Below are 25,021 nucleotides of genomic sequence, written 5' to 3'. Positions count from 1 at the left end.
TTGTTCCCAAAATGCCAACCATCTGCCCTGAAAAGCTCAAGAAACAACTGGTGTTTTGCCTACAATACTGGAAATCAGATAATATATGGCCTTCATAACTGAAAGCATAGGTAGCCTTATCCTCTGCGAATACAAAAGACACAATAAGCAGAGCTAATCAGAAAGGCTAAAAGGAGAAATGCATGCAGCAAAGGTAAAGAAAAGTTGGTAGAATGGAATGAGTTCGATACAGCCCCTGTACATATCAGCACAATAGGTAAGGGTGATGTCACTTTACCTATCAAAAAGAGATGCTTCTGCAGAATTCTGCTGATGGCTCTTCTAGATTATAATTGAACATGCAGGACAATTATCTTCCAACTGACTACAATACTGTTCAGTAGTTCAGCATGGCCTTACTGCAGATAAGTTTCTTTTTTAGTTACGCTCACATACTTTCCTTTCATTCATGTTTTTTTTTTCTTTTAATCAACAGAATACAGCCAAATATAGGATTTAGAAAATAAATAATGACAGGGCACACCAGTCTACCTCTGAGCACAGTGCTGGAGATGTTCCTTGCTTTTTAAGAGAGCAGCTCAGCTGAGAGCAGAAGAGGCCCATCGTAACAAGCCCTTACAGTCTAGCACTGTTACTTGGCCTGAGAAGCTGTAAGAGGCCAATCAGGTTCAAAGGTAGTGCTTAACCTGTAAGGTAACATTCACCACGTAAAGAAGACAGGATTACAGGGAGTCCCCAGTTAAGAATGCCCGGTTTATGGACGACCCATAATTAAGAACGGAGCCTCCTGTAGCAAAATTCGAGTTAAATACACAATGATTCGAGTTAATTACACAATACTACTTATACAGTATTATACAATAATACTGTTCCAGCTTACATACAGATTTGACTTAAGGACAGACCTTGGGAATGGAATTCATTCTTAAACTGGGGACTCCCTGTAACTCCTTTTGAAATAAACTGGATTATATACACAAAAAACCAGTGGGCAAAAGAACTACTACCTGCTTTTTCTCACATGTTCTACCTACCTGCACAGGGGAGATGGCATCCAGACTACTAGCACTGGGGGGACGACCTTTGGGCATCACACCAGGTGGTGGCTGTCTGGCTTTGTTCACCACATTGCTGCAGTTGGCTACCATGGTGAGAATAGTTTCTGAGAGCTCTTGCGATACGCTTCTAAAGGAGAAACAAGATTTTACTTACAGTTAACAGCAATTCAGTTTGTTCTAGTGCTTTCCAAAGAGCTGTGTTTGGTCCTAGCTATAAGCCCTACTGGATGGAAGAGCTACCAAATCCCCCATCTTAGAACTGGCTTGCTTGAGCTTAGATATCCTTTTCTCAATAACTCAGGGACAAACAACTCAACATATTCTAACAAATTTTCGCCCAATGAGCACCTGCAGGGTCCTCTCCCCATCTGGAACTAATTCCCAAATAAACAGACAGAAGAGGCGGGCATTTAGGGGCTGAGATGTTGATCATGCATGTACCTAGGAAGTACATGATAGTACTGGTAGTCTTTCTTTCTTTCTTTTTTTTCTTTTCTTTTCTTTTTTTTCTTTTCTTTTCTTTTCTTTCAGATTTGTATGGCTGCCCATCTTAGAGCACAACTCTTGGCGGCTCCGAACAACAACAAAACCATGAAACCATAAAAGCCTAAAAACCTGGTGCCTCAGTCACCCTCCCAGGATCCCCCAACAAACATCCACAGGCTCCCAACACTACCCCAGTGCCTGCATGAAGAGCCAGGTCTTGATGGCCTTCCAGAAGGCTAAAAGGGTGGGGGCTTGCTGGATTGCCAGGGGGAGGGTGTTCCTCAAAGTAGGGCAGCCACAGAAAAGGCAGGCTTCCAAGGTCCCACTAGAGGGCATTATTTCAGGGAAGGGACCTGTAGTGTGCCCACCCTATCTGGTCCAGTGGGATGGGCAGATACCCTCAGGGAGGGGTGGTCCCACAAATAGCCTGGTCTATGCCATGTAGAGCTTTAAAAGTGATAACCAGCACCTTGAATTGCACCCGGAAGGAAACTGGGAGCCACTGCAGCTCACGCAACAGGGATGTAATATGGGCGAACATAGGGCACTTAACACTGCATGTGCTGCTGCATTCTGGACCAATGTAGTTTCTGGGTGGTCTTCAAGGACAGCCCCATATAGAGCACATTGCAGTAATCCAAGTGGGAGGTGAACAAGGCAAGGAACACAGTTCCTCCCCATCCAGACCCTTACAGCCTCCAAGCACTCAGTCATCCCCAAAACAGCATCACCTGCCTGGCCAGGAGATGTATAACTGGGCATCATCAACATAGTGATGATACTGCACCTTGTACCATTGAATGACCTCGCCCAGCGGTTTCATGTAGATGTTAAAGAGGAGACATGAGAGACGTGACCCCTGAGGCACCCTGCATGGAACCGGTTGTCGAGAAAGGAGAACCACCACAAAATAGTACCTCCCCATCCTAGCCCCTGAAGCCAGTCCAAAAGGACACCATGGTTGATGGTATCGAAAGCTGCTAAGAAATCCAGGAGTGCCATGATAGTTGCATCAGTGTCCAAGCGTCAGTCTTTGGTAAGACTTACCAGATAGGCCAGACAGGAAACATGACCACATGAGCTAATTCTACTTTATTGTAAGGCTACATTAACAGAATCTGCAAGTCTGAAAGTACAAATCTCCCGCTGTTGTCTTTACAGCCTAAGGAGGGTCCCTTCTGTGATGGAATGGACTTATGAAGGCCAGGCTCAGGGAGATAAGCGTGTTCTTAGCCCCCAACAGGAGCGTGGGAAGTTCAAGAAGATGAGGCTGGCACCTCCCTAAGGAATTCACAGTGTTGTGGCTGGCTGGCTTGGGAACTAGGGTTCAATCTGGTGAGATTTCTGTCTTGAGGTTGAAGCTAATAAACGCAACAGAACTGTATTTGCATTGTCTCTTGGAGTTCTTTGGGCTGAACCTGACACCTTCTGAGCTTCTTGCTCCACCCATTATGCAGCTGCAGGATATGCCCTCTCTTATCTGACCATTCCCTAGGCAGCATCTCTTCGTCCTGTCCCTCAAGGTCTTTCTCACATACCATTACACCAAGTCTTCTAAAGGTCATCTGCAAGTACAACCAATGCCATCTCAGTACTATATACCAGCCTGAACCCAGACTGAAAAGGGTCCAGAAAATCCACTTCATCCAGGGCCCTCTGTGACTAAGTGCCAACCACCCTCTCAACAATCTTCCCTAAAAAGGAAGTTTGGAGACTGGATGAAAGTTGTCTAACACATTGGGGTCCAAAGATGGCCTCTTGAGAAGGGGGCACACAGACAGTTCAATCCACTTCAGCTAAGAATGCCCCAGTTTTACACTGAGTGAAATAATCTCATGCTAAGCAAGGTTACACCTGATTAGTACTTGATGGAGGTCCACCAGGAAACCCCAGGCTGTAGGCTAGACTGGGAAGTCAGAAAGTATCCTGGAAGAAAGCAGAGGTAAACTGCTTCCATATGGCTGCCAAGAAAATTACCCAGGAATCAAGTTTGATTCAGTTTTGACATAGACCCAATATGGGACATATAAATAGAAGAAAAAACATTTTATTGATTTAAGACAAATAATCAGTTTTGCATATAAAAAAGATGAGGATTGTGCATAAGTGTTCTATATTTAGAATTCATACATTTTTCCAACTTGCTATTTGTTCATCAAGTTCTTACAACAACCTTATTGACCAACTGAGTCTGTGGCTGAAACACAGAATCTCTCACTTTGAAGCTCCCCTCCTCAGCTCTAGGCCTTTAACAGACATCATTTAATAGAAGATCATGATTTGCTTACCCAGCACAAGCCTGAAGGCAAGCCAGCATTGTCGCTAGTGTCTCTGGTGGAAGTTGAGCACTTTTGGGCTGGTCTTTCTCTGGAGCAAGACCGCCCAAGATAGAGGGACATCTTCTCTTCAAGAAAGTCATACAAGCTTGGATGAAGGGCTCCTAGGGAGGGGAAGGACAAATCTGTATGGGTTGTGTATAGTATAATAAATTCAAGCAGAATAATAAATGCATAGATAAGCATTGGGTAACTTAAAGCTCAACACATTTAAGTGCATACTTTTTAATATACACACATGCACATTTTAAATAAAGCAACTGTTTTCATCAGAAAACAACTTGCAAAATGAATTAAGAAAATCCTACTTACCCCATGCTCCCGAATTTTATCTGTGAGCCATTTGTCTAGTTTGAGGTATTCCCGCCGAGAGGCAAGGGCAGCAAGGTCAATAACAAAGGCAAATGGAGTACCATTCAGCAGCATAGACAACGCCTGAAGAAAAAGAAAGCTGCTAGTCCACATGGCAAGCTCAACTTCTCTTACTATGCTGCCCTCCCCACAGTGGCCATGAAGATTAATTCCTACCACATAGCATTTGTGGTGGAAATAACACAAAATGTTATTAAGAATTAGCAGGGTGAAGGTGGGGTATGTGGGGGAGAAGTGAATGGCCACGGGAAAGGTGTGCCTGTTAAGGATGGAAAGGAGCTCGGAAGCAGAAAACCATTCCTCCTCCTAATTTCAGGGCCAGGTTATCTGAGAGACCGCCGCTTTCTGATCACATCAGCCCGTCCCATTAGATTCGGCAGGGAAGGCATGCTACGCATTCCACTGGCCAGGGACTTGCATTTGGTGGGTCCCAGGAGGTGGGCCTTCTCTGCCGTGGCTCCCTTCTTGCGGAACATTCTCCCCCCTAAAGTTAGGCTCGCCCCTTCCCTGCTGTCATTTAGGAAGTCCCTCAAGACCTCATTGTGCTGTCAGGCCTGGGGGTCCTTGGGAACCAGAGACATTCTTAGATGGCTCCACTGTAATTGATATTCTGCTCTCTCTGTGGGGTTTGTATATTTTAAAATCTATTTTTAAAATGCATGATTATGTTTTTATTCTAATAATAACTTTTTATCTTTTTATAATGCCTGTTTTTATTCACTTGTTATTTTAATTGTTGTACACTGCCCAGAGTCGCTTTGTGTGAGATGGGCAGCTATATAAATGTGATGTATGTATGTATGTACGTATGTATGTATGAATAAATTCATTCATTCATTCATTCATTCATTCATTCATTCATTCATTCATTCATTCATTCATTCATTCTCCTTGGCCTGAATCTTGGTCTGAAACAATCCTCCTCTTCAGCACGATAGTTGGTGACTACATCTTTCTAGTTCATACTTACAACTACTTCACCTTCAACCAGGAGCTGCAGGTATTTTGAAACTGGATGGAGCTCCCAATAAGCATAGGAATATACTGAAAGACTTGAACAAAACCTAGTAGTTTGTAAGTACTATTTCACAAACTATTCGTTATCTGAGGACTGATGTAGCTTGTTCAATTGTCAAGCACAGCCTCAATCCATTACATTAGGGCTATCTAAACGCTCTTGTACAAACTTGGGACAGGGTTACTTGCAGGACTGTCTCTCCCCAGCTGTATTTACCCATCCTGTTAGATCTGGCAGGAGGGGCATGCTCTGGACCCAATCAACCAGGGAGGTAGGACCAGGATGAGACCTTTTCTGTTGTGGCACCTGCCCTCTGAAACATCATTCCCCTGGAGATGTTTGCATGTTTATTTCCTTTTATGTTTTTGTTACTCTTGTCCTGTGTGTGTGTGTTTTTGTATGTGTACACACACACACATACAAAAGCTACGATTAACAAATATTATCAAGTAACTAGATAACATAGAACCAAGATGCACAGAGAAAAAAGGTACAGAAAATTCAAAAATTCTACTAAAAAGTAAGTAAAGAGACAGGTACTGTACATGCACGGATTTATCATGTATATAAAATATTACCTTATTATAGTCTATTGCTATTGAGATAAACTATAAAATCCATCCAAATTTGACAGAACTGTGGTTCCTGCTCTGATGCTTCGTTATTTTAACTTTGGCTGTGAATTTTTCTAATGTAGCAGTTGAAGAGGCCTTGTTAACCCACATCTCAATTGTTACCTAGAGTCTTACAACGTTGGGCAATTATTATTTTAGCTGCTAAAATTAAATAGATAATAAGTTCCTTATTTTTAAGCTTGAGATTCAGTCCTGTAAATAAATCCAGTAAACTTAACTCTGGGGAGCATTCAATTCTTTGTTTAGTAATGGTACTTATCTCCCCAAAAAATTTACGCTAAAAGGGCATAGCATTATTGCATGACACACCACAAAAGGTCCTCTTTTTTCAACATTTAGAAGAATAATTCTGATATAGAGGTGCTCGTTTAACTGGAGTCAAGTGCCAGCGATGCATAATGTTCCACTGCGGTTCTTTTATTAAAGATGAGGTGAATCCACCTGATTTCCATAATTCCTGCCAATTTGTCTCCTGTATAGATTTACCAAGATCAGTATCCCAAGCTTCTTTTAAACGATGGGGGGGGGGGGGAGGAGGAATCTCCTATTAAAAAAACCTATAAATTTTTGAGATCAAAAATATAAGGTTATAACCTGCAATAATAACCTATAAATTTTTGAGATCATTCCTTATGGTTATTCTAGGTAGTTGAGTGTAAAAATCTCAAAATTTGTATAAGGCCGAATTGCTGAAGCTCTAACATTCCTATTGTCCAAAAGAGATCTGTGGTGATACCAGAAGAACCATGGTAACCTATCACCATTTGTTGCTCTATCTGACTTTTATTCAGAGGTTCCCTATTGTTGTGGAAATATTTTTATCTGTAAAGATTGTATTCTCTCAAAAGTTTCATTTTAGTAAGACCATAGTGATTATCCTATATCAATCAATCAATCAATCAATCAATCAATCATTAAAGGAGTTAAAGGAGAGTATCCTTTATCAAAGCTAAGTTTTACTCTTCCAAATATGAAGCACTGTTTTAGTGAAAACATTTTCAATCTTATTTATTATAGAAAAACGTTTGGGGTGAAAAAACCATTGATTTATAAAATTATTTGGCCCTAATATAGTTTAAATTTGGATCCATTGTTTAAAAGAGTCTTCCATAATGAATGGAATCAGATGGCCTGGAGGCTGGATGGGGGCTCACACCAGCTGAAGTGGCTCGTGGGGTAATTGATTTTACTCCCCCGTCATCTTGTTTTTAGTTTTTATGTATAGTGTTTGTTTTTATAGCTTGACTTTTTAATCAATCAATCAATCAATCAATCAATCAATCAATTTTTATTAATTAATGTGGGTTATTTTGTAATTGTTTGTGGGTTTCACTTTAACTGTGAGCAGCCCAGAGTCACCCATTGTGGGAAATGGGCAGCATATCAAATAAACAAACAAACAAACAAACAAACCCATGCTGCTCGATAATATATTATCAAATTCGGTGTGCCCCTGCCTCCCTGTTTCTGAGGTCTATATAAAATCCTTTTATTTTATTTATTTATTCTCAATTTTTTTGCATGAAAGCAGAAGCTTTTTTTCTTTCACCAATATCTTAAAATGTGTTCTGGAATTTCCACTGGAAGGCACTGAAATAGAAAATTGAGCCTCGCAAGGATTTTCATTTTCACTGCCACAATTTGCCCTAAAATACTGAAATGTTTTGAATCATGGTTGTGTTAACTGCTGTTGGTTGTTTTTTCTCAGCTGCTATATATTTCTTTATAATTTTATTACATAGTTTTTATCTTGTTTCTAAGTACTGTTAAAAATATTTAACAATTGTTAACTGCCCAGAATCATGAGTTTGAAACTGAATAAATAAATAAGATAGATAAACTTTGTAAAAGCAGAAATTCTGCATTCAGAAACCTTGAGGAAATACTGCCACTTTTAACAATAAGCCAGCTAGCGTTTGCTCAGCACTGACTGAAGCAAGTGGATGGATATAGATTATTTTCAGCCAAAGCTGCACTAGCTCTGACATTTTAACACGGACAATGACCCAGTAAAATTCAGTAAGTTACAATATGCAGTCTAACAGATCCCAGCACTGTTTGTTTACGAAGATGAACGATACGTACAATATCAGGCATATTTGTATCTTTGTACAGCCTCATCTGCAAAGTTCTGTGGCTTATTAAAAAGGAACCACTGTGATTCGCTAATTTAGCAACACAGCAGCATGCTGGCTTAAAGACAGGCATTCCCTTAACTGTCCTCAAGATGAACCAATCTCACAATCTAACACGATGGGTGTTACATAACTTTTGTAATGCATACAAACCAGCTTGCGAGTTTGGTGCAGTGGTGAAGGCCCCGGGCTAGAAACCGGGAGACGGGGAGTTCCAGTGCCGCCTGAGGCACCAAGCCCGCTGGGCGACCTTGGGCCAGCCCCTCTCGCTCAGCCCTGGGAAGCAGGCAAGGGCAAACCGCTTCCGAAATCTTGCCAGGAGTCAACACTGACTCGAAGGAATACGCACCAGAACAAAAAAAAGCTTTTCTCTGGAATAGAATCTTATGTATGGCACCGATACTAACACTGCAATCACAAACCAAACAGGATCAATACATAAAATCAGACTCACCTTCAAGTCTTGGGCCACGTCTAGAATACGGGATAATTTTGCTTGGTCATACTGTTCTCCTCTCATGTACCATTCTGCCATAGCATGCATGATGAGCTGACGAATTGAAGGGGACTGACCCTAAGAAAACATTTAAATGTCAGTCTATTACAATAATTATTTAGTTGTTTAATTTCGTGACAGAGACCACATCCCTTGCTCCTCTGTAATACTGTGGTACTGGAATTGGCTATGTTTTAAATGGATTTGAGCCCACGACCACATTATTTTTCAACTCACAGGCCTGAAAGCACTAACTGCAAGCCACTAGTAGTGCTATTAGCTAAAAAACATGGCCTTCCTCTATTCCATCCCCTCACCTGGAGCCAGAAAGGGAACTCCAACGGGCAACCGTGTCTGGAAACATATGAAAATCACTGGATATCCACCACTCTGAAACCCGTCAGATCCCTTTCGTAAGAGGGGGGAGGCAACGTCAAGTGAAAACCAGAGATGGGCAAAGCACAGGAAACTTCTGCTCTCGGTTGAAGCAGCAATAACCGCCTCCCTCTTTTTTATGCTTTATTTACCTGCAGTTGCTTACTTACTTTAAGCATACTGTCAGACATGTTTGCTCTGCAGAAAATAGCACTGGGGGAAACCTACTAAGAACATTATTGAGACCAACAATTTTGACATTCAGTTCATTTTCTTATTTCAAATGCTGTTCCTGTGATTGAAGATGTTAGAGGTTTGCCAAATACTTAAATATTTATCTTACCTTTCCATAAAGGCATTTACTAAGGTAACTAATTAAATGCAAGTGCAAGAATTAAGCCACACCGTATCAATATAATAGTCCTGTTGGAATCTATCATAAGAAAACTCTGCAAAAAAAATTATCTTCTCTCTTTCTGAGATAGCAACAACAGGCCTTTATCTACTTTTCTTTATACCAAACAATCTCACAACAGATTCCAGGCAGTACTTCAACACTGGCTCTCCTGGATCTGACAAAAATGAAAGAGAGCTGGAAAATCATCAGACTATTTAGAATGAACTCCAAGGCTCTAGATAGTCTCTCTCAAGGATCTCATATCACACAATAACAGAGCACAGCTTGAGGCACACCACATAATTGAATCAGTGCCATAACGTTCTTCGTGGAAAAAGCAGAGTGGCCAAAAAAAAAGCAAGATATCTCCAGTTTTGCCCTCCTCTGTCAAAACAATGCTTTTTCAAATCCTTACCTGTCCATGCCATGCATAATGCAAGATGATAGCAGAATTTGGGTGGTTGCCAAGGAAAATGGGCATAAGCGTGGAGATGAGTTCATGCCGTAAAGTATGCCAAGAAGTGTTGATCTGTAGCAAAGCCAAGACCAACATATCTGGACAGTGCTTGATAGGGAAGCTGAAGAGCTGCTTGACTTGTTCATACTGGCCCACCTCTGCCAACCGCAACAGGGACTCAATTAAATCTAGGCTCTTCCTAACAAAAAAGAAAAACACTCAAATATATAAGCAAGTTCACATGACTTTGGCTTCATATGTGACTATCAAATACTTCTACATTTATACATCCAACAAGAATACTACCCTTTGTACAGTGGACATCACCTTCTAGTTGCATCCCATCTGGATTCCTGTAATGTCCCACAAGTGAGACTCTTTTCTTGAAAAGTGTACAGCCGGTCCAGAATACTCCAGCCAGACTGATCCTGCAACTGCTTATGAAGAATATGGGATTCCTTCTTAAAACAGCTCCATGAGCTACTGGTCTGTTTCTGGATGCAATTCAACATGCTAGTTATCACATATAAAACCCTACATCACTGGGACCTGAAAGACCATATTCACTGTGTACACTGGAAACATTTCTGATATGGTTGTTTTAATGACCTTTAATTGTTCTGAATTACACTGCTGTTTGACTACATTTATCAATGGAAAATTCTTGGAAATAAACATGCAAGGCTTGGAAAAGGAAAGCTAAAAATTAAAAACAGAGGTTACAGAGGCTTCAGAGTCACATGAGTCACTCCCAACCCCTACAGTCTACTATCTTAATCCCATGATCGCAAAGCTTAAAAAATTGGGACAATCCATTGAATTTACACACCTAACTTGTATGCAACTAGTTACAGACTAGCCAATACGTTCAGTGCCTGGAACAGCCCCCTCTGCTAATCTCGTTATCCCTCTCTGGTTGATTCACATATTGTGTGTGCACTTGGTGCCTCAAAAATTATTTTTATCACAGAGGTCTCACCGTAAATACTGTAATCACTTTTGATTTCAAAAGTAAGTACATCTTAGAAAAGCAATGCTGCTTACCACGTGGCAATTTCACGATTATCATCCTCAGGTGGTGCTTTCAAGATATCCGTGGCAACAGTATGACAGGGATAGTCAGCGAAACAGAAGATCTCTGGGTTAATGAGGGAATACTGAATGAATGAGAGCTGCAAAAAATGACATCATTGGAATAATCATTTCAGGCCTTTAACCACATTACATGTGGATCTTCATAAACTTTTCCTTCACATTTTGTTTCTATTCTTATGCATTTAGATTATTTTTGCTTTTCCTGTTCACTTTCAGAACAAAATTTTAAAAACTCTGATTCATTCTCCTGCTATGACTAATTTATCACCTCTGGCTATGTACCACTGCATTATTACAGAAGGGAAAAAATATCATATGCCCAAAGCCCAGTTTCTAAAGCAAATATTCCATTCTTTGCTCTCAAAGTTAAATTTAATTTTAGTTAAGATCAATCAGCAAAGACATTGTGATTGCTGCTATTCTTGTTTGGTCCTGCCTCCCTTGCCATCTTCTTTTAGATCCTAATAATACATACATTCCAATGCTTAACATCCGAAAGATCAGATCAAACTCTAGATCATACTACACTTTAACTTTCCAAGTGAAGACTCATGAATTAACAAATAAGTAAATTTCATATATAAACAGTGGCATAGTCATTGGAAAAAAATGAAAATGGAGAAAAAACCTGGGAGCTGCATATTTACCTGGCCTTCTGCATGTTTCCAAGGTCTGTATATAAGGTCAACTGGAAAAACTTCCAGTCCTAATCCTCGCTGGACCCCATAAACCACTATTTGCAGACCCTTGCTATCACGAATTTGAAATCCAGGGTGGTCCAGCTCATAAGTTACTTCCTTGAAGTTTAAGGCTGGATTCTGCACAGGATATAAACAGGTAGTAGTTTAATGTACAGTATTTCCCACTGTTTTTTCTATGGATTAATAAGTGGCACAGTCAGATAAATATATTCTAGAAAATACAGAAAAGGTAATATTTACTGTTTTCTTAGTCCTAAAACACAACCAAAACAAAGGAGATGAAGTGACTAGTTTACCTCCCAGCTTCTCAGGGAAAGAAAGGAATATTTGGATTGGACACAGGAAGCACTTGTGCAGGGACACACGTAGCAAAAAGCCTCCCAGAAGATAAAAGAAAGTCAAGAAGAGGATGCTGAGTGATGGAGGTAAAAACCATTCACGACAGCTTGCAAATAGATTCCAGTGCCTTCCCACTGATGTTTTAGATTTCCTAGATGAAGAGCAGCTACAATAAGCCTTGGGAATCAAGAAATAAGGGGAAGGATTCCTACCTCTGCCCTGTAGCAATGGGAGGCAGTGACTGGAAACTCCCTACTGGGGGGGACTGAAGCAACATTCTGTTTGCTGGATAGTCTGTCAAAAAAACAGACCATCTGTTCCTCCCCAGGATTTCAAGACTCTTTATATCCACTGAGAATTATCCCATTCTCCTAATCCACAAGAATCCAAATGACTCAGCTAGACACAACCTTAAATACATTGCAAGCGACTATATAGTGCTGGGCAAGAGAGTGAAGAAACTGGATCCAGGAAAACAGAAAATATACTGGAAGCAAACAAGTGATCACATAGATACTGCAAACTTTAGATTCTTTGATAATGGGACACATTTTCAAGACAGCAGACTCCTGGCAAAAGATGGGCTGCATGTCACAAAACTGGGAAGAATATGTTTGAAAGGCACCTTGCAAATCTGATCCAAAGAGTTTTAAAATAAAACCTATGGGGAAAGGAGAAAATGGCCCAGAAAATAGTGTGAGGCCAAACACTGAGAATGGGACTGGGCTTGGAAGGAGTATGTAAAATATGGATATGTAAATACGTGGAGAAACATGAACCAAGAATATACAAATGTACAGAGCATGGAGAACAAACAGCAAGAACTAGACATCTTTAACAGGCATTGCTGAAACCTGCGGGATGAAACTATCAGGTTGGGGATGTTACACCCTGCCAAGGTAGGTAAAAGAGGTAGATAAGGTCTTTCTGGACAGTATTACAGAACTTTCAGAAATGGGAGAGGCTGCATTAACAGGAGTTTCAGGAGAGCCAATTTTAACCAGCTTGGAGAAGTTCTAGACAGGATACCATGGACAAAGGTCCTCAGGTCAAATGGTGTGGAGATATGCTGGGAACCTCTCAAAAGATGAGCTATTGGAAGGACAATCAGGCATCATTCCAATGAGACAAATATGGGGGCAATTTAAGAAACCATTGTGGTGGCACTTTCAGCTGAATTAAGAGTTGAAAGGGACATCTAAATGAAAAATGGGTATAATCACCTACTCGGAAAGATTAAAGCACAAACAAGGAAAGCTAAAAAAATGGCAGCCAGAGGGGTCCTTGGTTGCCTACATCAGTAAGCAAAGGTGGAAAAATAAGTGGGGGGGCTGTGGAAAATGGTAGGAGAGGAACAGGGAGCCTTACTTCAGGGAAGTGTATTGAAATGGATCAAAAGATTAACATGAGTAGCAACCCAAGGAAAGCATCAAGATTATTACAAAGCACCTGACTACCACCAATTTATTTATTTATTTATTTATTTATTTATTTATTTATTTATTTATTTATTTATTTTATTGGATTTCTCCGCCACCCATCTCCCCCACAATAGGGGAATCTGGGCGATTTACAAAAAACATTAAAACTATAAATACATCTAAAACACATAAAACATCCAAAATTTAAAACAATACTAAAGAAAGGAAGATCCAAGCAGATGGCAAATCAGGCTGCGGAGAGCTGGCCACTATGGGGCTAGCCATCCCCCTGCTTGAAGTATTCCCTCCCCGCCCCAGGCCAAGTGGCAGAACCAGGTCTTCAAGGCCCTTCCGAAGGCCAGGAGTGAGGGGGCCAATTGCACCTCCGGGGGCAGAATGTTCCAAAGAGCGGGGGCTACCACAGAGAAGGCCTGCCTTCTGGACCCCGCTAGATGGAATTCTTTTACTGAGGGGGTCCGAAGCATGCCCTCTCTGTGCGATCGGGTGGGACAGGTTGAAGACATAGGGGAGAGGTGGTCTGAGTTTAAATCTCCAGGACCAGACCAAACATCCAAGACTCCTGAGGGAATTTGTGAATGTCATCTTGGTGCCCCTTTCCCTGATCACTGAGAAATCATGGAGGGTGGGTATTGTTCCAGAAGGTTAGAAAAAAATCTCCAACTAGAGAAATGGCAAAATATGGGCTAGACTAAATTATATTGTTAAAAGCATTTTTAACTTTAGTTATACAAGTACCTTTCTTCATAAGACCTGTAATCCCTTCAAAGCCTTGTATAAATGATTGACAAAACACCATGTATTTTGTATTAAAACTACACTTTCTGCAAACTCCTACATGACAGTTAAGATTGCCCTCAATACATTGGAAATCTAGAACAAAAAAGCTTTATCTCTAAGTTTTTAATTAAACTTTACTGCCTGCTCTTAATACTCAAAGAGATTGCTTATAAAAGTATTTTGATCAATATTCTGAATCAGATGCATCCGTATATGATCTAAATAAATATTTTCAATTCCACGCACTTATGGCAAAGGATATGTTTTTAACATGACAGAAAACATGCAGGTTATGCTGCAAAAGTAATACCCCAGTAGTCATTAAATGATAAGTAGTTCTTAATTCCAGAAATACATTTTTACCAAGATTCCATTTTATGAACATACCAGTTCCTTAAGCACATCAATCAAAACCTCCACATTCCATGTATGAGTCTGCGTTCCATCATTTTTATCTCTTCCATCGCTCCAAATTCCACTTCCAGGGGCAGAGATAGACTGCAAATTAAACACATAGATGCACATTTACACTATTTCTAGGAAGTATATGGATTCTGGGGATGAAGTAAAACATTTAACTCATGCAGGAGCAAGATGGATGCAGCCTCCCAGCTCCCTTCCCTTTGTGGCCTTCAAAGTATGCCAAAATTTGGTAGCAAAGGCACCAGGTTTTTCTCCTTTTTTGCAATTTTACATTTATTATCCTGCCAAATCCTGCCACAGATTTTAGTAAATCTGCTTCTAGGCTGAAGTACACTTGGACTTTCTAATGCAAGCCTAACTCTGTCCATGATCTGTATTCTGTCCCCACACTATGCCACCTTCTGCCCAGAAAATCTTTGTAGTCTTTGTTTCATGCTACTGTGCCATCATACATTAACAGCAGCAGCTAGAACAGTAGCAGTGACTGCTAAACCAGGGGAAGGAGCTGCCATGAAATCTAAGCACCTGGTTCAACAAGCTGCTATATCTACAAGACAGACTTAAATAATCAGGAAGATAAGAGCACAAACCTCACGGGATTTTAAAGAGCAGTCTTAAAAAAGCAAAGGTCAGCTCACTACTCACTATTGAAATCAATTAAAGTTCAAATCATTTATTTTGCTCAGTACCAGAGGAATGGGTAGTAGGACCCCCAATGTAGTCTCACAGCCAAGGACCCTTCCCTTAGTATCTACCAAGACCCCTACCCCACTCTATTTCTTAAATACAGGTAGTCCTCATTTAGTGACCTCAATTGGGACTGGCAACTTGGTCATTAAGCAAAGCAGTCGGTAAGTGAAACTGCAACTGTGCTTATGATCTTACTTCAGCTTTCTTTTGCTTTACAGACCTGTGAAGGTTGTAAATGCAAGGACTGGTTGTAAAGTTACTTTTTCATCACTGCCGTAACTGTGAGCAGTCGCTAAACAAGGACTACCTGTATCCCTTTTCATTTTAAACAAGGTAAAACAGAACCTGGCAGACCAGAGCCATCCTTATTTCCAAGGACACTCCTGGATTCTACAGGGGATCTAGAATGTTCTTAGAAAATAAAAGGCACAGATGACCACAGCTCAGCGATTTGTTCAATAGTGTCCCACCTACCCAGAAAAAACGGCAAATATTAGCCAGTACGGTGCAGTCTCTGGGTACAAGGATTAGAAGAAGTGGCAGGAGCAACCTCGCCAGTTTGCCTTCTGTTAAATGTGTGGTGTGGACTTTCAATGTCAATCATGACAGTTATTTTGAGAAGAGGAAAGCCACTTGGCAGCAACCATCTTGTAAGAATGTCCACAATACGCTATCAAAATAGCTGTGTATTCTCCAGCAAAAAATCTGACTTCTACTAGCAAATTCATGCAGTGCAAGAGTGCCTTTCAGATACTGACCTGTAATGGAATGCCATCTGTCAGTCCAGAGTGTGTCCGAGCCATCATTCCCAAAACTCTGGCAACCTGGGCAGCTGTGACCTCCCCAACACCAAACTGTGTGATGATACTGCGACATTCTTCCACACTAAGTATGTAAGGTAGATAAAGCTTTTTTATTAAAAATATTAAATTGCCCAATTAATGAAATTCTCTTCTTACATGTAAAGTAACTCTAAGAAAACAACTGGGGCTTATAAAAACAGCAAATGCATAATAATGTAAAGATCTCAGAAATAAAAATAGTTCTAAAATCCTTTAAAAATAGAAGGTCGATGTACTTGATGTTAGAAGGCCACAATGTAGACGAGCCACATAAAAGACTCCGAGAAGGTCATCTCACATGTCAAATTCCCTTATAGCTCCCCTACCATATATCTGGGGAAGATAGCTACAGAGCCCCTTGAAATAATTTTTGTCCCAGCTGTTTAATGCCTTATAGGTTAAACAACCAGCACTTAGAATTGGGTCTAAAAACAGCCTGGCAGCCATTCTGCTGTCATATCCCAAAGTGCCAGTCACAAGTCTGTTACTGTCATTGTTGGTGTATCTATCTAAGCTGATTAAGATTCTCCAAGCTAACAAGGTTCCTTGTTCCTTTAGAAACCATACTGAACCTAAATGTCCCCATCCTCAAGCTATGAGCCTCATAATTACAAGGGAATTCAAACCTTCCAGATGAAGGTCATAAGAGAAACCATCCAGAAAGTTTCTGCTTAGTCTTGAATGAGTCTCAGTTCATCCAGTCCTTTCTCCTGCCCAAGCCCTGGAGAACACTAACTGACTTACCTATATTAGATGAAAAGGTTCTTGGCCACCATATGTGAAAGAATGCCTCTCCTTCAAGATTCCCATCTGAGCCTATGAGTTGTTAATGAAGGTGTCCTCATGTACTGAGGTCTGAGGGGCAGATACCAAAAGCAGACCTCCTCTCTAGTAATCCTCAAAAACTATGGAATGCTCTTACCAGGCTTTTTAATTGTTTGCAATTTTGCTCAACTTTGATGGCTTTATGTCCTTTTACTTGGATAAATGAATAACTCAGTGACTGAGTAATTTGAATATCTTTCCAAAGAGAGGGCCTTCCCCAAAAGTATCAGCTACTCAAGACTTTACATCTCCAGAGATAAAAGCTTCTCCCCACCCTTCATGACTAGCTGCCAGCTTCAGGGTAAGGCATGGTCTGTTAAGTACAGGCAGAGCTTGAGACACCTCATTCTGCAATCCCTTGGGGGCTTCTGGAATATTGCTTGAAGCAACATTTCAAGCACTCTCTTTTTGGGCTTCAGCATGAAACTTGCACTCAAATGTTCGGAATGACAGATACCTGGAGCAACCTTCTGAGATTCAGATAGCACAGGGCAGTGGTTAAATAACTACTTGAAAATGTAGCAATCAGTTGCTTCTCAGCTTGGTTGGGAAAGATCCAGGTGCACTTCTCAAAAGCTCAAAGGCTGAGATTACTAAGCAAAAGAACAATCACATGGATGCTCAAGAAGGAGCATTAAATGATACACATTTCACACTAATATTGTGCAAGTTTCAACATTCAACTATAATGTCCATGCTATAAGTCCCAATATTTAAATAACCTTTCCTTTATTCACCTGAAAAATACTTTGAATAATCTCTAATCCAGTGAAATCTCCCACCCACATACCTTGTACAAAAGCCATAGCCAACTTCCTGCATGAAGTCTGCAAGAGAACTCTCCATCATGGTTTTTGCTATCCCTCCAGAATCAGGCAGGATCCTGTCCATTAGAATGTCCCGTTTTTCAGGGTATAGGAGTGGTGCAAGCACCACAGGGCAACGCTCCTGGGGAAAATCTAGGAGTGCAAAGAAGTTTAGCATTTCACAATGTGTAGATAAAATCATAGACTTCCATTATCCTGTGTTTTCAATTCTAAATCATGTTATTAAACAACTAATTGTTGACTGTCCAAAATTAGATATTCCAGTTCCTCATTCCATGTATTATAAGGTGGTCCTTGACTTATGACCACAATAGAGACTGGAAAAATTTGTCATTAAGCGGTGCAGTCATTAAGCAAGGCATCACATGTCTGCACCTGATTTTATGACATTTTCTGCACCGGTTAAACAAATCACCATGGTCATTTAGCAAATCATGCAGTTGTTAAGTGAATCATGTGGCTCCCCATTGACTTTGCTTGTCGGAAGCCCCCTGGGAAGGTCACAAATGGCAACTGCATGACCCTGGAATGCTGCAACCATTGTAAATACATGCCAGTTGCAAAGCGCCTGAATTTTGATCATGTGACCATAGGAACATAAGTGCAAGGACCGGCCACTTTTCTCAGCACCGTCACAACTTTGAACAGTTGTAAGTCAAGGACTATCTGTATATTTTAATCTTTATCCAATTTTTAAATTTCATGTAAAACTAGACTGTTGGTTTCATTTCAAATATGGCATCTTTTAAAGATACTGGTATTTCAGATACCTCTGAAATTGCTAAAGCAGGGGTCAGCAACCTTCTTCCACATAGGAGCCAGAGGCCACATCTATGAGTGGATGGTGGGCTGCTCTCTCCCTCTTTCTCAGGCAAATAAACTTCAACAATTCTATTCAATTATGTCACATCTTCTGCATGCCAGCCCTTCAGGTGCTTGTAGACAGCTATCATGTCTCCCCATAGTCTTCTGTTCTCCAGGCTAAGCATATTCATCCCCACCAACCACTCCTCAGAAACTTCCTCCCAATTCCCTGACCACCTTGGTTGTTTTCCTCTGGACACACACCAGTTTGCCAATGACCTTCCTTAAATGTGGTGCCCAGAATTACATGCAATCTCAGTACAGTCTCACCAACACAGAATAAAGAGGAACAATTATTTCTCTTGATCTTGGCATTATACTTCTGTTGATGCAACCAAAGCCTCTACTTACTTCCTCTGCGATTGCATCACACTGTTGGCATACATTCACATGCACTGCTGCCAGTGTGGTCCCCCTCCTCATCCTTTATTCAACCTTTACAATTTTCCTAATGGAATGTAGGACTTCACATTTATCCCTATTGAAATTCATCTAACTTGTTCTTTCCATTGATGATAATATTATCTAATCTCTCATTGTTCATAAAAACGTGGAATAGCACAAGGCCTAGAATAGAGTTCTGTGACATGTGACATTTCCCTCCACTTCGATAGGAAAGTCTTTCTGACTTAAGTTTCTGTAGATATTAGCTACTTCCTACTATACCTCTTGGTAATTACAGGTAGTCCTCGCTTAACAACCGCAATAGGGATTGAAAAATGGTTGTTAAGCAGGGCAGTCATTAAGCAAGTCACATGACCGGACCTGATTTTACGTCATGTTTACAATTTTTACTATGGTCATTAAATGAATCACATGGCCATTAAATGAATTCTGGCAAAAAAACGTTCATTGGGGAAGCTGGAATCACTTAATGAAGTGATCTGCTTAACAACCGAGGTGATTTACTTAATGACTACCGTAAAAAAGGTCACAAATCACAATCACATGACTGCAGGGGGTGATGCAATGGTTTGAAACGTCATAAGTGCAAGTACAGGTCATAAAGCACTTTTTCTGAGGCTGTCATAACTTTGAACCATCGTTAAACGGTCATTACGCAAGGACTATCTATACAGTCATCTTCCACTTGCTATAGGAATACAGGGATACTTGTACAAGAATACATGATACCAATCTGATCATGAAGTTCTTGCAAGAAAGAAAGAAAAGAGTTTTGGAATGGGCTTCACGGTTCCCAGGCATGAATATTAATACAGAAAACCTGTGGGGAAATCTTAAACCTGAAGTACGTGCAAGAAACATTTCTGAGGTAGAAGAGATCCACAAGGAACAAAGGGAAAAAATTGAAAAGCAAGAATAGATATGACTTTTAGCTTCTACAGCAAATGTTTAGAACCTGTTATTTCTGTCAATGTTGTACTTGTCATATTCACTGCTTTTTTATTCTGAATTTTATTCTGAAATGATGAGATTGGTAGGGGAGAGGGCATATCTTTCCACCCAAAAAGTCTTCTGTCATGATATCCAGACTTCATTTGTCTGCAAATGGAGCTCTATGTAATTATTGAGTGAAAGAAATTGGGAAATTGGAAGTTGCTGTATAAATTGCTGCCTATTTGGTGGAAAGCAGAAACGGGTTAGTATGAACATGAAAAATGTATCATGCAGGGTTGGCGCGTTCCAGGTTCCTTCAATTAAACAATGCCATCTACCAAGATCTCAGAAGCATGCCTCTCTGTAGCAGTACCTGTCTTCTGGTATGAGGTTCCCCTTGAGATTAAAACAGCCCCTACCTTATTAGTGTTTTGAAGGGCTCTAAGGACCTGGCTCTTGGCCCAGGCCTTTGGTGAGAGTGACTGATCCCCCCATTCCATTTTTCTTTGTTCCCCTGGGTTTGTCATTTCTGCTATCTATGTTTTTTCCCCCCTTGTTTTGAACAATTTGAGTGGTTGGGAGTCTGGTAGCATGTAAATTCTCCTGCTCCATATAAAAATGGAACGTGGGGCCATATTACATAGTGTATGGACACAGACTCATCTCATTAGGTGTCTTGCTACAGAACAAGCTGTCACTCTCAAAGCAAAATCTGGTGATGTGTTTACTTAGCAAAATTTGAGGACCATGTGTTGTGCGTTCTCTTCATGCACAGAACCAATAATTAATTATGAAGAATAGGTGGCCAATTCTCAGCAGTAGTAGTTTGCTGTCAAGCTAAACATGAGGCTTCTTGCAGAAATTCTTTCACTATTTTTCATTTGAATCATCAGGCAAGCGGACCAAATATGTTTGTTGCAGCAGAATTGATACAGATAGTCCTTATTCAGCAACCACTCATTCGGCAACTATTTGAAGCTACGATGGTGCTGAATGAAGGGATTTATGACTGTTCCTCATATCTGCAGCCATCGCAACATCCCTGTGGTCATGTGATTGCCATTTGAGACCTTCACTGCCGGCTTCCAACAAGCAAAATCAATGGGGAAGCCGGCAGGAGTTTCCAAATGGTGATCACGTGGCCATGTGGGTTTCACCTAACAACAGCAACTGAAACTGGTGCAACCGCCATCATAGGTCAGTGTCATGCTTCACAACTGCGTCGCTTAGTGACAGAGTTCCCAGTCCCATTTACTAGTGTTAAGCGAGGACTACCTGTACTAACAAAGCAAGCTTGATAACTATTGGCTATGGTTATGGGTTTTGATTGTTGATTGTTCAGTCATTAAGTTGTGTCCGACTCTTCGTGACCCCATGAACCACAACACGCCAGACCTTCCTGTCCTTCACTGCCTCCCTGAGTTTGCTCAGTTTCATGCTTATTGCTTCAGTGATGGTATCTAACCATCTCATCCTCTGCTGTCCCCTTCTCCTTTTGCCGTCAATCTTTCCCAGCATCAGGGTCTTTTCCAAAGAGTCCTCTCTTCGCATTAGGTGACCAAAGTATCTGAGCTTGAGCGTCATTATCAATCTTTCCACTGAGCAGTCAGGGTTGATTTCCTTTAAGATTGACTGGTTTGACCTCCTGCCAGTCCAGGGGACTCTTAAGAGTCTTCTCCAGCACCACAGTTCAAAGGCATCAATTCTTCGGCGCTCAACCAGCTTTCACAGCCATACATTACTACTGGAAAAACTATAGCTTTGATTATGCGGATCTTTGTCAGCAAGGTGACGTCTCTGCTTTTTAATATGCTGTCTAGGTTTGCCATAGCTTTCCTCCCAAGGAGCAAGCGTCTTTTAATTTCATGGCTGCAGTCTCCGTCTGCGGTGATCTTGGAGCCCAAATAAATGAAGTCTGTTACTGCTTCCATTTCTACCCCTTCTATTTGGCAGGAATTGATGGGTCCAGTTGCCATGATCTTAGTTTTTTTTAATGTTGAGTTTCAAGCCAGCTTTTGCACTCTCCTCTTTCACCCTCATCAAGAGGCTCTTTAGTTCTTCTTCACTTTCTGCCGTCTGCATATCTGAGGTTGTTGATGTTTCTCCCTGCAATCTTAATTCCGGCTTGTGATTCTTCCAGCCTGGCATTTCTCATGATGTACTCTGCATATAAGTTAAATAAGCAGGGTAACAGTATACAGCCTTGTCATACTCCTTTCCCTATTTTGAACCAAATGGTTACTGATCCTAACCTTGATCGAAGCATGCAAATTCACTGAGTTATGGATAAAGCACTCTGAGTCTACCAGCATATGCATGAAGATTTAAAGAAAGAGACAACAGTTCAGCCTATTCTATAAAATATTCTACAAAAATATTTTGAAAGACAATTAAAGATGTTTTTGTCAGTGTAAACTTGCCTTTAGGAATCATATTTAGAATTTTTTTGTTTTTATTTTGCTTTCTATAACTGCTCTGTAATGGAATGTGAGAATGACCTTGGAAGACGGGGGAAGAGATGCTGCCTAGGGAACGATCTGATAAAAGGGGAGGAGCTCCCAACTGTGTAAGAGGCAGAGAAAGAAACTTTGAAAGAACCCACCCTAATTGATCAGGCGGTAAATAGGGACGGCGGGAGATTTGTACTTTCAGACTTGCAAGATTCTGTTAATGTAGCCTATCAATAAAGTAGAATTCCTGTCTGGTTTACCTGGGGGGGCTGACAACTCTGTGAGTTTCTGAACAATAAATTTAAATTACAAGTACATTCTTTTTACCGTAATATTTCATTAATACAAATTTAAAAATTTTCATTGCCTATTTCCATCAAGTTGGAACCAATTACCATATTTTCCATAGAAATATCACTTCAACTAGTGCGAATTTGAATAATATGATCATTTCGTGGGCTTCATCCACACTAATCAGGACCTGCCTGTATAACATGTCCTATACCTTCTAATTTCCATTCCTCTTCATCAACCTGAGTGGAATTAATTTTTTTGAGAAATACTGTCCTATGCTGTTTCCATAATGATCTAATTTAGCTGGAATAGTCTAGTTAGGAATGTAGGATTCACCTCATAAATCTGTGAAGATTATCCAATCTCTGCAAAAGAGGGGAGATGGAAGTAGCTTCTCTAGGAAACTCCCTGGTGGCATATAATTCCACAAGCATCAAGACAAACACTGAAAAACTGGACTTCCATTAACTGCCATATATCCTCAAGTGCTCAAGCCCAATAATTCTCAGAATTTGTTCTGTATAGCTACAATAGGCTCCGTTCTTAACTATGGGTTGTCTGTAACCTGGCATTCTTAACCTGGGGACTATCTGCAGTGATAATTATCTTCTAATAAAGAAATACCAGCCTCAGAATCAACAACAGTCTAGTCTTAAGAGGGAACAGATACAGCTTACTGACATCAAATCTGAGTCATAATTATGGATCAAAATCAGATTTGATGAAAACAGACAAACTTGGGAACAGGCAAGAAGCCAGCGGCACTTTCTTTGAACCTGTAGGAAACTTACTGGGATTAAACAAAGGAGGGCCAACAGCCATTAGAGCCAAGCATAAACAAGGAAATATGCCAGATCACAGGCTTACTAGACAAATGAAAGGTATAGCTTAGCACAATCAAGAGGACTCTTAATAAGCTTAACCCTGGGGAATTTAAGAAATATATTCATCCATATATGTTCTCGAATTAAGATGGTAGCATTGTCTTCCAGATAAAAAAAAATCATAATCCAACCAACTACCGTAACAGGATGGAGAGTAGAACTGAGCAGGATCTTTGGTCACAAGATAGGAATTAGGCCATCACAAAGAATCTCTAAAGTAGTGCAGTAGAGCTGGGGCACATGCTAACAAAGGAAAAGCGCAAGAGAGCTCCAATAGTTCAATTAATAATTTCAATGGGAAGGAACCTCCTAGCTAGTGAAGAATAGGGACCATCTAATATCTTTTTAGTCTCTCTCTCTTTGGAAGCCAAATATAGTGGTATCTCCAAACTGGGAGTGGCAGGCCAAGGAATAATGGTAATGATAAATAATTTAAATCCGTACGAAAGGCTAACAGGGTTAGGGCTATCTGGATCTCCAGGGGGATGCCATTTCCACAAGGCACTATCCCAGGTAGGTGGTCTGATTTACAATTTACTATCAAACCAAACAATACCAATATAAGCAACACTGACAGACAGCCTGGTCTTTTAATCTTAGAGTCATACGAGACACCTGAAGAGCTTGTTCCAAGAACAGAGCTCTGATATAGCAGAATCTGTTATAATAGGCTTGCTTTTCTGAGTTAGGAACATGAACAGGGACAATGTCCTTCTATCAAACTTAAAAGATCCAATGAATATCCATTTGTTAGGGGGAAGCTTACTCCCACATTTAACACACTTGCAAATTACAGTATTTGATGTTAGAGAGATAAACAAACCTCTAATAAAAGCTAATAGCATTCCATACTGCAGATAAGGAAACATCAGGAGTTAAACAGCATGCACAACCCCAATCCAGCTCACGCCAGATAATCCAAAAATGTGATAAATGTGGTTTCCATCCCACACCTGGGTCTGAATCCTGACTGAAAAGATAATCTGCTTCATCCAAGGCCCTCTGAAGCTGTTGTGCAACCTCCTTCTCAACCACCTTCCCCAAAAAGGGGAGGCTAGATACTGGACGAAAATTGTCCAGTATGGTGGAGTCCAACAATGGCTTGAGAAGGGGGCAAACCAAAGCCTCTTTAAGAGGCAAAAGAAGAACCTCCACACTCAAAGAAGAATTAATCATCACTAGAACACACTCACATGACACCCCCCGGGTTGCTTTCACAAGCCAGGAGGGGCAAAGATCTAAAGAATTGGTGGGTGAGCTCATAGTCCTAAGGACCTTACCCACTTCCTCAGGTCCAACAGGTTCAAACCATTCCCAGATAACCGGGCAAGACTCCACCCCAGGCATCTTCTCTGGACCTGCAACAAGGCCATTGTTCAACTGTGAATGAATCCGACTGATTTTGCCTGACAGATGCTGGGCAAATTCCTCCACACACCCTTGCAAAATGTTCCCCTTTACCCAA

The 25,021-nt window shown here is 40.7% G+C and overlaps 1 protein-coding gene and 1 non-coding gene across 7 annotated transcripts in view; both read right to left on the bottom strand.

Moving 5' to 3' along the window:
* Nucleotides 1-25,021, bottom strand: part of CNOT1 (CCR4-NOT transcription complex subunit 1) — a 123,933-nt gene that overhangs the window by 68,925 nt on the left and 29,987 nt on the right. For all 6 annotated transcript variants that reach the window (XM_088135406.1, XM_088135410.1, XM_088135409.1 and 3 more), the window contains 10 exons: nt 17,690-17,858; nt 15,991-16,117; nt 14,507-14,617; nt 11,508-11,678; nt 10,810-10,937; nt 9,724-9,964; nt 8,495-8,614; nt 4,193-4,315; nt 3,833-3,984; nt 1,035-1,185 (listed from right to left, as the gene is read on the bottom strand). In XM_088135406.1, the coding sequence (XP_087991532.1) occupies nt 1,035-1,185; nt 3,833-3,984; nt 4,193-4,315; nt 8,495-8,614; nt 9,724-9,964; nt 10,810-10,937; nt 11,508-11,678; nt 14,507-14,617; nt 15,991-16,117; nt 17,690-17,858 (1,493 nt within the window). The remainder of the gene's footprint in view (nt 1-1,034; nt 1,186-3,832; nt 3,985-4,192; nt 4,316-8,494; nt 8,615-9,723; nt 9,965-10,809; nt 10,938-11,507; nt 11,679-14,506; nt 14,618-15,990; nt 16,118-17,689; nt 17,859-25,021) is intronic.
* LOC112542446 (small nucleolar RNA SNORA50) lies at nt 550-683 on the bottom strand. Its single transcript, XR_003086202.1, has one exon. It is a non-coding gene; the product is annotated as a small nucleolar RNA SNORA50 (small nucleolar RNA).

This window comes from Python bivittatus, unplaced genomic scaffold (genome assembly GCF_059951505.1).
Source record: "Python bivittatus isolate LINGU-HERP-01145 unplaced genomic scaffold, Pbiv_v1 ctg000170_np1212, whole genome shotgun sequence".
Taxonomy (NCBI): domain Eukaryota; kingdom Metazoa; phylum Chordata; class Lepidosauria; order Squamata; family Pythonidae; genus Python; species Python bivittatus.
The sequence above is the reverse complement of the archived record's forward strand: the minus strand, read 5'-3'. Positions and strand labels throughout refer to the sequence as shown.